This window comes from Passer montanus, unplaced genomic scaffold, assembly GCF_014805655.1.
Source record: "Passer montanus isolate IOZ18808 unplaced genomic scaffold, ASM1480565v1 scaffold2, whole genome shotgun sequence".
NCBI lineage: Eukaryota > Metazoa > Chordata > Aves > Passeriformes > Passeridae > Passer > Passer montanus.
The window spans coordinates 17,168,438-17,184,315 of record NW_024366591.1 but is presented as its reverse complement, the minus strand read 5'-3'; the positions used below and the strand labels follow the sequence as shown (position 1 = coordinate 17,184,315).

The 15,878-nt window shown below is 35.9% G+C and overlaps 1 protein-coding gene across 6 annotated transcripts in view; it reads right to left on the bottom strand.

Annotated features, from left to right (window-relative positions):
• Positions 1–205: 205 nt before the first annotated feature.
• The window catches only part of ADGRG6 (adhesion G protein-coupled receptor G6), a 111,079-nt gene continuing 95,406 nt past the window's right edge, over positions 206–15,878 (bottom strand). For 4 of the 6 annotated variants that reach the window (XM_039707506.1, XM_039707503.1, XM_039707504.1 and 1 more), the window contains 5 exons: positions 14,512–14,626; positions 13,172–13,455; positions 9,162–9,263; positions 7,067–7,219; positions 206–2,980 (listed from right to left, as the gene is read on the bottom strand). In XM_039707506.1, the coding sequence (XP_039563440.1) occupies positions 2,802–2,980; positions 7,067–7,219; positions 9,162–9,263; positions 13,172–13,455; positions 14,512–14,626 (833 nt within the window). In that variant the 3' untranslated portion in view covers positions 206–2,801. Of the gene's footprint in view, positions 2,981–5,044; positions 5,092–5,131; positions 6,793–7,066; positions 7,220–9,161; positions 9,264–13,171; positions 13,456–14,511; positions 14,627–15,878 lie in introns of those variants that run through there. The other 2 variants (XM_039707508.1, XM_039707509.1) reach the window with 2 other exon arrangements.

Below are 15,878 nucleotides of genomic sequence, written 5' to 3'. Positions count from 1 at the left end.
CATTGAGTAAATTACAAAAGGGAAAGGTATATTCTGCAAAATGTGTTCCCCTGATGAGGTGGAGTTAGTCTTGCACATTTATTTCCAACATTTTGGCTAGGCGTGTGCCTGTCTCAAGTATTTAAAAAAACACAAGATTATTTTCCAGAATTCCACTGTGTAATTTTTGCCATTAAACATTAAAAGGAAAAATAAAAGTCAACCATTCACTATTAAAAGACTTTAATTATTTGGAACACTAACATAAAAAATGTTTACTTGAAAAGATTTCTTTCCATTTTAGTCCATCTTCAAACCTGTTACACTATATTTCACTGACTAGTATCACAAATTACACTGACAAGTTTCCTCAAAGTTGCAAAAGATAGAGCTACAGTAAACTGTTTCACAAGGTATTTAGAAAAAACATATAAGAAATTATTCTTTCCCTCTTCTTCTATGATGAAGCAGAAACTTAGCATTAAAGTAACAAGAACAGTCATTATAGTGCTACGTATATTTGACATATTTAACCTCACAAATAAATAAATATGTACAAGGGAGGTTACAGCATGTCAACTACAAAACAGAAAGCTTTACATTGTAGAATTGAGAGCATTCAAGAGCAGCTAAGTGACACAGACAGTTTAAGATTACTACATGGTAGTAAAAAAAAGAAAAAATCTTAATTCAGCAAAAATACAGGTAGATGTACATTAAACTGATAGGTTATAGCTCAGCTTTATTCAGGATACTAAGGGGTTTTTTATTTATATATTTTTCATCTGTTATGTTTTATTGATTCCTCATTTTTTTCATGAATGTTTGCTTCTCCTCTTCATTTTTGAACATCTTAATCAGGTAGAAATCTCACAGTAAGCTGCTATGTGAACACTATTACCTACAGTAGTTAAGCAAGTGGGAAGATAAAATATAAGTTCAGTAAATGCTTGTACATAATCTCTCCGTAAATGATTTAAAATATTAAAGATATCTGACAACACTCTTCCCTGTTATTAATTACAGTTTGAGTGAATGGGGCTGACTTCCATTCATACACCACAAATGTGTTTGCAGTTATGAGACTGAGGTTTTGCTCAGGTCTGTGTAGTGCCAGCAGTGTTCCTGGGTGGAACCTCATTGGGACATCCTCCTCCCACCAGGTGTTTGCAGCCAGGGGAAATGTGCCGTTTGTGCGGTCACAGCATTAAATGATCTCTGCACACAAAAGCACGTGCAAAGAGCAGAGAAAGCACAAACCCACATCCCTAATCACTGAGCGTCCACCTGCCTGGCAGCGGAAAAATTTCAGTACAACTTTATGCACTCTGAATTCAAATAATTAAATATATGGCTAAAAATATTTTGGTTAAAAAAGGGATAATTCTAAAAATTAAAACCTCCATTAGGATACATTTTCCTCAGAATGCCATACTTGAAAAAACCTTTTATGTTTCAGCACATGCCTTCAGAAACACGTGCAGCTACAATTTTTATAAAGCTTGTCATGGGGTGAAACACAGTTCATGAGGAGAGATGCCCTTTTGGCACTCAAGGTCACTTGCTAATATGTCACACATTTATAGAGATTAAAACAAATAAGCATTTTATGCTCTTGTCTGTTCTCTGCACACACCCACCCCCACACCCCTCAATGTCATTATGGACACAGTATAACACTGTGAAATTCCTTAATATTGCCTGAACATTTAAACTCTGTGCATCCAACAACCTCAATCATGTCATCCAACAGGGCAACAAAGGGATACTGATAATGTTACGTGCCCAGAAAGATGTTGTTTATTTATTTTTGGTAAACATGTTCCAGTTATCCTAATGTTGCAATGCCATCTGATGGAGGTGTCTAGACATACAGTATATGTGAAGTACAGAGACTGACTAACTCATGGGTTTACAAAGAATTCATCTTGCATTTAAATATTTAAACTTCAATTTTAGCACCGTCCGTAGTTTTTAGATTGTCTCTGGTATATGTTGTCATACTTACTGTGTGTATTATTATAAAAATATGTGTAGAGAGAGTTCTAGGTATATATAAATATATCTATATATAGTTGAATGCCTTTTTGTTATTTTGTTTTGTGAAAAAAGAACATTAAACATAGACTTGAGATGGAAGACACTGCATTTCATACATACCAATCAATAAATGCTGAAATACAACTCTGTGTAAACTGTTTTTCTATATATGGATACAAATTTGCCTGCATTTACAGCATATGCTGTTTTGGTGAGTAAGGTTTGTATGATCAGGTATATTTAGGCAAAAATGGTTTAAAATAACCCTTTAAGTGGTGGTAGGGTTTTATTCACTTATGAATAAAAAGCACTAGGCATTCAAGAAGCAAGACTCTAACAAGTGCCATAGGGAAAATCCATATTAAAAAATCCATTTTGCAAAACAAAAAGACCACCAGCAAACTGTTCAATAAAAGCTCGCCTGTACTTCATGACATGTCTGCTATTTTCTCCAGGAGTCAAGACTTGCTTCTGTTTCGATTATATTTTTTAAAGTTAGGCTTGTGGCTCTTCAGTCTTATAAGATTATAATTAGCTGTCCAGGCATCATGCTGGCTGGCACACATTTAAAAAAAGCTTAATACCATGGTAAAAACCTGTCATTTTCAACAACAGTAAAAACTTAAAAAAATCAGTCCTTAAGTGGAAGCTGTTTGCAGGAAACCCTATAAACTGGGAAAAGATAACAGAACAAGTCACATTCTATGACATTCAATATTCTCAAATCCAGGCAGACATTTTGTATTCCTTTGATTAAAAAAACCAGCAAATCAGAAACCCAGCTAGAACTTTGTGCTGCGACTGAATGTGTCGGACATGATGATATTTTTATAGAAGCTGTCGGAGTGAGGATTGCAGTATCCTTTGACTTTGTCAATAACCTGGTGGACAGGGATGATTGATGTCTGTTCTCCATCCTCTTGGGCAAATTTTGAAGATGGCTTGTCAAGAAAAACATTCTCTAAGAGAAGGAAAAAGCAGCAAGTATTAGTTAGGGCCTCTTAAGCAAATTCACAGTTTAAAAGATGTGTCACTCCCACATTGATATGCCTTCAATTGTCACTACTGCTGAATTAAATTACTGCCCTAAGAATCAGCAAATAACTTTTTGGCTTCAGATTGCTTCTTCTAAATTCTTTTGAGATGTCTGGTTTTGTGGGCACACCTTTCAGGTATCTCTTGAAACTATCCCTCTATTATTTTGCCTAAACTGTTACTGACTCCTGTGACCTTTTAATATATTAATTTACTGCTGATGCTCTGAATCTTACAAACTAAAAGTATTTTGATAGCACTGGATCTCCATAAACAGCATCTCCACATAAAGTACTGTAGAATGACTGTGAACAGATTTAATTATTTCAACAGTGGATGTTTTGAGCTATGCACAGAAATAATATAATCTGTGCTGAATGTAGCAGAGGATGTTTTTCATCCTAAAGGAGATTACCAGAGCCAAAACTATGTGCTTGCCTAGCCTCACCTTGCTTTTTCCATAATGTACAGGCTGAAAACTGTAAGGAGGAAAGCATGCAACAACTGGGCCTCCCTTCAGAGTCCATGAGCTAGAGGTCAAGGGTGAAGCTGAAGCTGAAGGTAAAGAACCAAGACAATTCCCAGCCAGACTGGGAAAGTCTGCTTCAGCGGCTCGCTGTGCTGTTCAGAGAACGGTCAGTAGGTAGAGCTAAAGTAGCGAGAAATGAGAAGGAGAGAGCTTGTCTCTCTCAAGTATGCTGTCGTAACCCAGCTTTCTTTCTTATCTCTTCCACTGAATAAATTCCCTGAACCTGGGCAAGGTCTGTACCACTGTTAGCTAGCAGTAAGGTGGAGCACCCTGGAAAGCAATGTTTTATACAAGTGATATTTTTGATGGCTGTTTACAAGACCTCGGTGAAGTAATCTCCTAAAATTCCTTGTTAAAGGATCACTTAAGAATTAAGCACACTACTTGAACCATGATTTCATAAAAAGCTTTTCTTAGAAATAAACCACCTTGAAATCAAAAGAAAAGTAACCCATCCCTGGAAAAGTCATGATACCAAGCCATAAAAAAGCACAGAGTTGCGAAGGAGAAATGGATTGCAGACAGAGAAATCAAAACAGTTTCACCCATTACAACAGAAACAGGCATGTTGAGGCTTATCAGGATGATTTTTCAAAGCACGCAAGAATGTTCATGAATTGCAGTGAGTAACTGCATGTCCAATGGCAAATTTCAGAGTACTGAGAGCCTTTCAAATGTATGCATTTACTAACCAAGAGCTTCACATCTAAGTACAGGGTCAAAATTATGTATCCCGGAAGTGTGAGCTGTATGCCCAAATTCTCTGCAGAGATCATCTTAACTTCTAATTCACTGAAGTGTTACAGACGATATTTAAGTACTTTCTACAAGTAGTTTGGTTTGGGTTTGTAGACAGCTGGGGCACAAGATGCCATAGTGACATCTTTTGTTCGCCCATGAGGGTCCATCCAATATTTGTGTTGGTGCATTCAAGCAGCAGTTCATAGGGTGGTTTTCAGGCATATATAATTCATCATTCAGAGTAATTTTGGGTGCTAATGGATATAAAAATCTCAGTGTTTAGAAGAGTAATCTAGTAATGGCCATAGCCCAAATACAAATATATTAAATTTTCTGTAATAACTTTGATAAATACTAAGCAATCTTCTGGAACTCAGTCAGATTTTTTTTTGCTTTTTAATGTATGCTTCATGTATGGATAATCTCCTTTCAGGATAATCTCCTTTCCCCAGACTACTGTGCACAGGCATTAATGCCAGAACATTAATGTCTGTTTTCTAAAATGGTATCCTCTAAATGCTGCATGCCCCATGCAGAGTGCAGACACCCAGAGTTTGAAGCATGCTTGTCCTTTGATTCAGCATCAGTGGTGCAAGATGTAATAGAAATAAGCAGCGTTTCTGATTAGCAAAATCCTCTGCATCAATGAGGACATCATGCAAGAAGCATCCCTCCACCCTGTTCCAACCATGCATTCAACAAAAGCAATTCTCACTTTACCTGTAATGCTCCACCACTGATGAGGAAAGGGCCTTAGAAGACATTATCTACACCACAAACACATGAATGCTTGTGTCAATTCCAGGGAGCACATTATTACCATATCAACAAGACTTGCCAAGACATGTAGCTATGGCATTCTCTGCCTGCAGTTTAGCTAAGTTGGCAAACAGAAGTTCAGCTGTATTTACAATCAGAATCTGAATATTATTTTGTATTGCTTTTATTATTTTTACACATGAGAAGATATGTCAGCATTGAAAAACCTAGTGTTGTCAAAAATTCTCGTGGAGTATCACAATAAGATGTGTATTTTGGAGAACAAAGTGAAACACATTAAAATTCTAAAAAATAAAAAGAAAACTGTTGTGTTCTCTTAATGTCCAAAAAAACTTCATATTAAAAACTTTGATTGCATTAAGAACTGCAATCCTTTTTAGGAATAATTTATGCTTGGGATTAAGATAATAATTTTTGAAGACTACACATGAGCAAGTTTCTTTTAACTTTCTTATCTGGAATAGTTTCTTTGTTTTACTTCAAGAACACCTTGCAAGAACTCCAGCACTAAATCTTCTTAATTGATAGCCTGATATTAAAGATGGTGTTTGTGGGAGACTGCTGGCAGAAGTGTTCCTGCAGGGAAGAGATGAAGAACAGGGCAGCTGGGTGCACCTGCACACCAAACCTGACCTGGCAGCAGGGACAGGCAGCCCAGGGAGGCAGGCACCAGCCGTGTGCCCCCAGTGCAGCTGTGAATAGCAGTCCTGAGGGCAAGCTCAGGTGCCAGCAGGAATTTCTAAGATACTGCTCATTTTTACTGTATTCAAAGCAGATGTACTTCCTGTATGTTCTCAACAAACAATACAGTTTTAAACCCTTGAAATCCCTGATGCACAATCCCTCATGCTAATGGATGCACTGAATCTTGATCAGTGAGAAAAACAGTATAGTTAATTTTAAAAAAGGAGTATTTCTGCCTAACTGAAGTAGGTAATGATCATCAATTAAAATAATAGAAGGTATTTCCTGGAAACTGCCATGCATCAAGAAAGGTGAGTGTTCTGTCATAAATGAGACATTGAGGGCTTAATGAAAATAATTAATACTTAAGAAAAAACATAACTTTCCTTCTAGTGAAATAATCTACTTTATATCTAAACATTTTTTCTGATAAATATTTTAAAACAAGTAAACACACCTTTGAGTTACATATGTGCGCAGGTTTTATTTCCACTATATTTATAAAAGAGTATTGTATAATAATGCTATGTGACTTTACACAGGACAAAAACATGCACTCACAAAACAGAGTAACAAAAAAAAATCTGAAATATATAAGTGAATTTCTGAAATGTTATCTCAGACACAACCAAACTTGCGAATCATTCCAGCTGCTCTCTTTCTTTGCTCCCTTAAAGTCTTAATTAGCACATTTTCATGGTATGAGTGGAATACAGATGATGCCTTTTATTACATATACCATTGATATCTAAATAAATAAGCAGTAGATATGGCTACTTGTAGATGGGCAAGACAATGCATACTCTGGGAATACAGTATCCATTTCTGAGTAGGCTCCATTTGTCGTTTTACCCATAAATGTTTTACAGTTAGATGAAAGGAGTTTAACCAAGACAATCAGCTGTGGACTTGGACTCTGAAGACTTGATTCCTATTTCCAGCTGTACTGCCAGCTTTCACGTTACCTTGGGTGAAGAACGTCATCTCTCTGTGCTTTGGCTACCCTGTGTTTACAATAGGATAATAAGCAAAATTTGCTTTCATCAAGCCTATTTCACTTAGTATGGGAACATACGGAGATCAGATATATATATATATATAGGATGTATTGCACGTTGGGTAATGGTTCTTATTAACAGTAACAAAAATTTAAAAAATACTGCACTATATGAATTGATGACATTTTGTCTCTTTAACCTTGGGGTAGAAATGCTTGCTGTGCCTTTAACACAAACCTATGTGCTCACAGATGCACTGGGTTGCAATGCAAGAACTCACCTGTATGGCTGTTTCGTTTGCAATACGTATTCGTCGTAGATTTTGATTTGGATGTTAGGTAGGTTGAATTGGAGCCGATGGAACTAGAGGATAAGGATTTCCCAAGATTATCGGAACTCTTCTTTATAATATTGGTTGCTGTTTTGCTCCAATCTAAAAATGATTGAGAAGTTTTACATAAATAACTATCATAATAAATGCCTAATTTATACAATTATGATTATTTCAAATATCTGATGCATTTCCTTGTATTGCTTATAAGAAATACCCCATCCTTTTCCTGTTAGGTATCCTCTTTGGTTCTTAAGAATGATAAAATTATTCCAACTTGATTTACCCTACTAAAACAGTTGAAATTGGTGGCTCTAACATTCCAACAATAGTTTGTCTGGACAGCAGAACTACAAGTATGACCTGGCTTTCCAGAATGCAAAAGAGCAGAGAAGCTCTCTAGCAGTGTAGGGATACCAAACTTTCCTGACCTGAAGAGCAAAATCCGAAGGTGTTAGGATCATTACAATGATCTTATCATCTGAGGGTTTGATCTGCTGCTGCTGCTGCTGTGGAAGATACTACCTACTAACAAATAGCTTGTTGTTTAGCATATTGCGCACAATTTACATAATAAAGTTTTTTCAGTAGCTCACATTTAAAGAATTTAGTCGAAACCATTAACAAAATAGGCTCCTGTGCTGGAACAACTTCTAAAATTCAATTAAATAGCTAATACCGATAAACTGACTGAAGAAAAATAACACTTAAAAACTCACCACAAGTGTCCCAATACCAGTAGAATAAAAGTATCTAACTACTTTTGTACCATAAAATTTGAGGTAAGTGCAGGAAGTTCCACAATTAAGTCATCTTGCTGTTATTCACTGCACTTCAATGAAATTCACAAAATGGAAGAGAAGTCCAAGCCAAAGACACATGGACCACTTTAGTCTTGATTTAAATCAAGACAAATACTTTGTAGTAAATTATTGCTAGAGTGTTTAGGTATGGAAGTTCACATTTGATTTATATTTCACTGTTCTGCCTGAAAACAGTGTCAGGTTCATGGAGATTAAAACCAGCCCATGGAGATACACTGGTTTATGCCAGACATAATGACATCACATTAACTATACCACTGAAATATTCAAATCCTTCCTGTTTTTATTTCTACCATATTCATACCCACAAGCTGCCCAACAGCAACATAACAAAAAAAAAAAGGAAATAATTTGATCCATCTTTGTTTTTCAGTTCAGGAGTTACAGGATAAATTACATGAACGTATGAACATATGAAACAATTTGGATGTCTGATCAGAATGAATATGATTTTTCTAGTTTGTATTAACTCTTTGAAATAATGAATGAAGTTTTCTTACTACAAAATGAAAGTTTACTGTGGAAAGCAATGCGCTTATGCCACCTTACACCAGCTGTAGATTTGAACACTGGTCATTGAACAAGAATCATATGAGAAAGAATTATACGGTCCAAATCACCACATCAGACAGCAAAGGAAGAGCCAGTTGCTTGAGCAAAGCAGTCTCATGCCCTTCAAGATGGCCAAAGGTTCAGGAAACTCTAAATATAGTGGCCCAAGGATTGGACTTTCCACATGTCCAAACCAGTGTCTCTTCTTTCACTCTGGTTGTTGCAGATGAAGGTGAACTTCAGTTCTAGAACCTAACCGGCTTGTGTTAAAGGATTTTTCTACATTTCTGAGTCTCTAATCATCTCAGAATTCAATGGCAAAGGACAGGACAGTTTGAAAAGTCAAAGATAAAAGCAAAAGAAGCAATAATATTTCTATGCAACTTTTTAGATTTGCTCCTACATCAGCTTAACAGACTACACAATTCAAAGTCAACATACTTTAATATAGATGAAAATGAGAAATACTGGGTTTGGAATGACAAAGTTTGAATCTCTGGATTATAATTTTTTTAGATTTTATTTTTAGGGTTTGATGTGCCTTCTAAAACCATCACCCACATCTCTGGCTTACTTGGTATTATATTAAAATAACCTAACAAGCTGTTTACCTGGACTTCTATAGACAACTGCAGCACCTAGGGAGGGGAGTTGTGAATTGCCTTTACCTGAATTGTCTGCCAGTCGGAATCTGCCACAACAGAGATGTCTCCTCCACTGTTTCTGCACATTTTCCTTCATAGCACAATGGAATACAAATATAAACAAACCTGTGACAAAAGCAAAGAAACACCAAATGAAGCATGTATTTAGCAACAGATTAACTGAAATTTGTAATAAGAAGACCATGAAGTAGAAACAAAAAAAATCATCTTAATATTTTGTTATTGTTACCGATGCATCATTTAAGAGGTATGGAAATTAACTAAAGTTTTCCCATCCTCTAGTTGCCATGTGTCTGGGATATCAGAATACAGAGATTATGATGACTTTTATTGGCATTGTTGATTTAGCTCAGTGTTAATATTTTTCTTTTCTTTTTTTTCTTTTTTTTTTTTTTGCTTAGAGAAAAATGATTGAAAGGTCTTTTCTTTGAAGCAAATGACTATTCTACACCCAACAGGACTGCAAGAAAGAGACTGAAAAATAAATACCAACATTATTATATTAGCAAGAAGATACTTTATCTCCTGGATATGGTTCTGTATGTACAGATCTGTGGGCTGTATTCTTTTAAAACCAGACATCTTTTAAATGGCACTTAGGGGTGTCCTAATGTAGTGGGTTGAGTGCTGGCCAAATGCTGAAAAAGCACACTTGGATTTATGTGCATCTCATGCACGTACATGAATGATTATGAAAATAGTAAGAATATGCTCACAAGTTCTAATTAGGAGTTCAGCTACTTACTCCCAAAGAAAACTAACAGATTTTCATACTCAATTGTAATAAATGTGTTTAGAAATGTTTTTGTGGAGTTGATTTTTCTCATGGAATGTTAAAAGTTTTTTTTTTCAAGACAGGAGATAAGCATCCTACCATGTGATAAGGTAGGCCTTAACAAGGTGTATGATATGTTTTCATCACCTACAGATGTACTTTGGAGCTAAATATAGTAGTTGGAAATGCTCCTGAATCTTCTCAGGCTGGCACTGGCTGTGGAATCTTTTGTTTTTCTGTGGCTTAGCCAATTTCTTGTTTTACTTGTACTGTCTGTGAGAGAGCCAACCTGAGGCTGAGCACCTGACAGCAAAATGCTATTGCAAGATCCCTCATTATTTTATCTTGGATGTGAATAAATGCTACATAATGTGGGCAGACATGGTCAAGTGGCTTCCTCTAAAACCATTCCTTTATGACCATCATGAATAGTTCTGTATACTAATGTCTACTATGTTTCAGCTGTCAGAACACAATGGCAGGGTATATCTTGGATTATAATGTTTTGGAGAATCAAATTATCTTCTCTCCTCCAAACTGCTGGCCTAATTTTGCACTAATGCATGTCATTGAACTGGACTTGTATTTGCTTATCAGCCTAGGTTGAGACCTATGGAATCAGTTAACTTCAGGTAAGGGTTGGGTTATGAGACACAATCTTACAAGTTTTTTTCAAGAGCTGATGGAGGAAAAAAGAAAAAGCACATTTTAAAATAGGCACGACCTTAACGCATCTCAAATGTAACCTCTCTTGGATTATGGTTACTGCATTTGCATTTGGTAAAATATTTTTCTATGTGATTTGTATAAAGCACAAAGCAAGTCAAATGCAACCACTATCAGCTCTTACAGGGCTGGAGATATGAAGTTGTTTGTGGCCTGAAGTTCTTAGGGCTTTTACACAGCTTACAAACTTAGTAAATTGATGCTTAATTAAACTGCAGTGAATATTCTAAATATTTAAAAAGAAAACACATATTCCATAGTAATGCAAAACAAATGTACTGCATTAAGTACTTTGCCTTTGCCCTGTCTGGGCTTGGTTTCCAGAAATTTTTTTCTCTGTATTTCATTATTCATTAAGTTTACAATGTGCTTTTAGTAGTACAGCTTTGGTTTTGGTTCCCAGAGACAAATCAGATCCTAGGCTTGGTTCTAACTTGGCTCTGACTTGAAAGTATTTGGCTTGCCCAGGCATATATATAAAATGAGCAGCCAAAAAAGAAATGTTCCCATATTTTTTTACTCTGAGCGTCAAGGAGAAAGCGTCAAGAATTTCCTTTGTAGATGAAACAGCAAAGTACAGTAACACTAACAGTTGCTGCAATTTGCTTTTTCATTGCCAGTGCACAGAAAACTGCTGCTGGAGGCTGCTGGTATGGCTTGAAATACTCATGCAGTTCTCAAAAACATGAGAGAGAACAGATGTATTTACCAACATTTCCATAATTAAGCTGCTAATACTGATGAAAGACTTCCATATTGAAATGCTTTTTGCTGCTAGGGAATGCTTTCTGATACAAATTTTCCCCATTCCATCCCCTTACTGCTACATGAACACTGCACCATTTATATAGGATTTTAAACATCCTCTTCCTTTATTCTTTAAAGGAGCTTTGTGTAGCTCTTTCTGAAACAGCAATAAGTACCTTCAGATAGAAGATTTTTATCTCCTATTGCTTGATCTGATGTGTCTGAGCGTAGACTGCATCATCATTGCTACCACAATCCATGAAAATCTCATCACTCTTCTTTTTACATTTACTTCTTGTCTTTTTCAGTTTCATCTTCTGACTTAACTGCCTTCCAAATATTCATCTTCCATTAAATAGTGCCATTACCCCATTTAGGCAGTGATGGTCAACCTTGTACTCTGCACATACAAGCTTAATTGATTGCACTGGAAATTCTGGTTACAGAGAACTTGTTCAATTTGACCCTTGGCAAGGTTTTCAGAATTTAAGTCTTTTCTCATGTTCTTCCCATACTTCTGATCTCTCTAGGCTTGTCTGAATTTCTAACACAGACACAGTGCAGTAAATACTTCATTATGCTGCTAGGGGAGTATCAGAATGTGTCCTTTGGAAAAAACAGTCTCTAGTAAGAACACCACATCCAAGTATTTTTTGTCATTTTGCTTAGCATTTTAGGTTGAAACTGACCCAAACAAAAACCCACAACATGATTCTCTTTCCATGAAAGCTCAATAAATCTTTCAGCGCAGTAAATACATCTCAACTGTATCAGATGAAATCTGCACAGGGTGATATTAAGTATTTTTTCCATAAAGAGAAGATATTTTGCTGACCCTAAGAAAATTTCATTTTTATCTCAATATTTGTGTTGAATAACACATGTTCCTTCAATGACATTCTTGAGTTTGTTTTTTGGGGTTTTTCAAGTTTGGTTTTTTTTATCCCCCTCAGCAGATTTAATTTTTATGTCAATATGTGTGTGGCATAACACATGCACTTCCAATGACCTTGGGGTTTTCTCTTCATTACATATTTAGTTGTTCTTTATAGGTGGATAGGGCAAGCACTGGTAGAGAATTTTATGGCAATTGAAACATATGCAAGTTTTAAGTCTGTTGAATTTTTTAAAATATCAGCTCTATCATTCTGTAATTTATAACCATGTGATTACAATTTACAACATTTTTCAGAAAGACAATCTATACTGGAAAAGTAAAATATTGAAAACTTGAGTAACAGAAAGAAAAATAAGCTGACTGTAACAGTCACTATATTTGTCTTAAGCAAAGAATATCCTATATGTCTCTGCTATCTCTCCACACTGAGACAGGACTGAATTTCATTTTATGAGTGTCTCATGCCTTAATAAAATATTTATGAGTTTTACAGATTCCCTACAGGAAAAAAGTAAGGAAAAAGGCTTCCTATATTTGTTATAATCAGTGAAAGGAAATGCTGAAGGTCATTCAGCATGTATCTCAACAGAGAACACTGCAGATTTTTAGCTAGTGAGAGCTCTATTTATAATATAGCTCATTTTATGGAAAAAAACATAGAAACTATAATTAATTTACATAATATATTCAAACCACCTGTAGCTGGTATTATTATTCCACATAAGGGGAAACTAATGATGTTTAAATATCAAAGGAAAACCTGGAGAGCCTGGATATGAGTTCCCTGGTCCAATCACTGGACATAGTATGCCCCAGAACAGTAACAGATCAAATATTATTCGTTCACAGTACAAAAACTCAGCTTACCTTGCAATGAATTGAAAATTGAGAATAGGTACAGGAAAGCAAGAGTTAAGGGACCCCAGGCAAAAAAGGCAAAGCCCCATGTCATGCCCAGGAGGAAGGTCAGGCTGACCACGCTGCGGAGGTTCCTCAGGATCTCTTCCTTCAGGCTCCGGTTGGTTCTTTTCCCATTCCTCCCGCAGATTTGCACCATCACCACAATAAACATGGCGACATTCATTAGAAACATGATTCCAAAGTAGCCGGCACATGTCACATAAAAGACAACTTCGTTCTTGATCCAGCAGCTGTAAAAAAATAAAATAAAATAAAATAAAATAAAATAAAATAAAATAAAATAAAATAAAATAAAGGATCATTTTTGGTTAATGGAAACTATCCTTCCATTAATCATACAACTAAAGGAAAGTGAGCCAATTTCTGATACCACTGATGCAGAAATATAGTGTAAAATGAAACATTTGTCCATTTTCTGTTTGGAAACAGGATGACGCCCAGAGGCATCTTAAGTGACTATGGCCTACAGTACTAAAATATGAGAAATCTGAGGGATGTATCACATTTTAGTTAAAACTAGTTAAAAAAGTGGGAAGTGGTGGGAACTGCAATCCCATAATGAAAAAAGTTCAGACTCAGTACATAAAAATTCACTGCTGTCATCTGTGTGAAGCATTGAGTGCTTTAGAAACAAAATGGCCAAACTTGGATCTTCACTGTCAAAATCTCTAATTTCTGCCACTGGAACTAAGGAAGAACTTGAACTTGAGCATGAGTGGGGAAGAAGCAGGACTTTTGAGGTAGCCATTTGACAGTCAGCCATATGAGAGCTCTAACTAATTCCTCTTGCAGCAAATGGCCTGAATGCTCAGCATGATACTAAAATAAAATTTTAAAAATTAAAGTTTTATTTATCATAATGAGGTTTGCCAGGCAAGGAAAAGAGCACTCACATAAAAATTTTGGCATTTGGAGTTATTATCTGGACATCAAGAGAAGAACATAGAGGACTATTGAACTACACTGGCAAAAGGCTGCTTGATTTACAAAGGAAACTATTTTTATACAAATTCTTTCTTTGCTCTTACCTAGAAAATACACTTTTCATTTAAGACAAACCAAAACAAGTATTTTTATTTTATTTTAATGAAAAAACTTTTGTCAGAGGCATGTTTGTTTTTGGCATTGGGTAATGCAGATTTCCCTCCAATTTTTCTAACAGCCTTCTTCATGTTACAGATTCTAATCATTCAGAGTTTTGCCCCTTTTTGCTTGTTTAGTGCACCGTCAACTTTTCCAAAGCAACTATGAATGCTAAATTTCAAGAGATCAAAAGAAATACTCACAAGTCATCTCCTCCTTGCCCGTTTGCATCTCTGCCATATAATTGTTTGCCATAAACATGACTTGCATTTGTATTAGCACTTGCGAAAACAATTGCTATCACCAGAGCTGGCAAACCTGTAACACAAGAAAACTTGTGAGTTCTCAAATCACCTAAACTTTCAAATTCACCCTGCCAAGCTGAATTACTGATGTCTCCATCCCTATTACTTTAGTGCACAGCATCCTGAGAAAACTGCACTGAGAAGGTAGAAGGAAATTTTTCAAACAGTACAAATATATAGAACTATCAAAGCAATTAACAGGCATTAATGAATAGGCCTCGTAATATTCTGTAAGGTGGAAGAAGTTTAGTATGTGATAAGGAAATTAAAGTAAAATAATAAACTGAAGTAAAACAATATCCTTTAATTACCTAAACTTAAATTTGCAGCTGCACACAGGCTCTCATTATATAGGGAAAAGATTAACAAATTATTTCAAAAATGAGATGTAGTGGAAGAATGGTATTAAGAAGTTTTTGAGGGACTTTTTTATGCTAATGTGAACTCATAAAGTTGTGTAACTGGGGAACATGAACTTAAACCTTTAATTTCTCCACTGCTTCTCTCAACCGCATTGTATTAGCTACACCATATTATATATCTTCTACAGTGCTATACATGTTATATGTGGTCCCCTTGCTTCTGTAAAGCAAACTATGTATTTCATAATAAAAAAGCAGAGGAAGAATTTGGGAAAATAGACAACTATGCAGAAGAGAACTCTGCAGAAAGGTACAGCTCGCACAAAAGAAATGCATGTTTCCTGATATGCCTTATTTACATGTCTTATCCTCGCTATAACAGAACAGATTCTAAGGGGAAGAGGTTAATTTGCTTTTCCGACCACTCAGTTCTTGTCCTCTGCTGAGGTTGCCAAAGAGGATGCTAGTTGCCAATGGAAAGACATCAATTATCAGCTGTACTGAGGTCAGTGCTCTAGCCGTAAGGTTAATGGCTTTGCATTGTGTTGTATGATTTCAAACACAATATGTGCATTCAGGGAGAAACCACAGATTCCTGATACAGACAAAAATGAAGAATAAAAGTCTTGCTGCCTGAGCCTTGCAGTTATTTTTCAGTATTACTTTTTCCATATCTGTCCTGCTGTGTACATTGCTTAGGGCATCCAGGATCTCTTGGTGGTTTAAACACTGTGCTGAATCTCAGAAAATTTTGGTCGTTTCTGATTTCACAATAAGCTTTGTGCTTGTTGGCAAGAAAATTTAAGCTGGAATTAAAGTTTTTGAAAGTTAATGCAAAACCTCCATAGGCTTTGCAGTAACTGCCAAAGTTTCTGCATTCATTGTGTGACACAGTTCTCCATC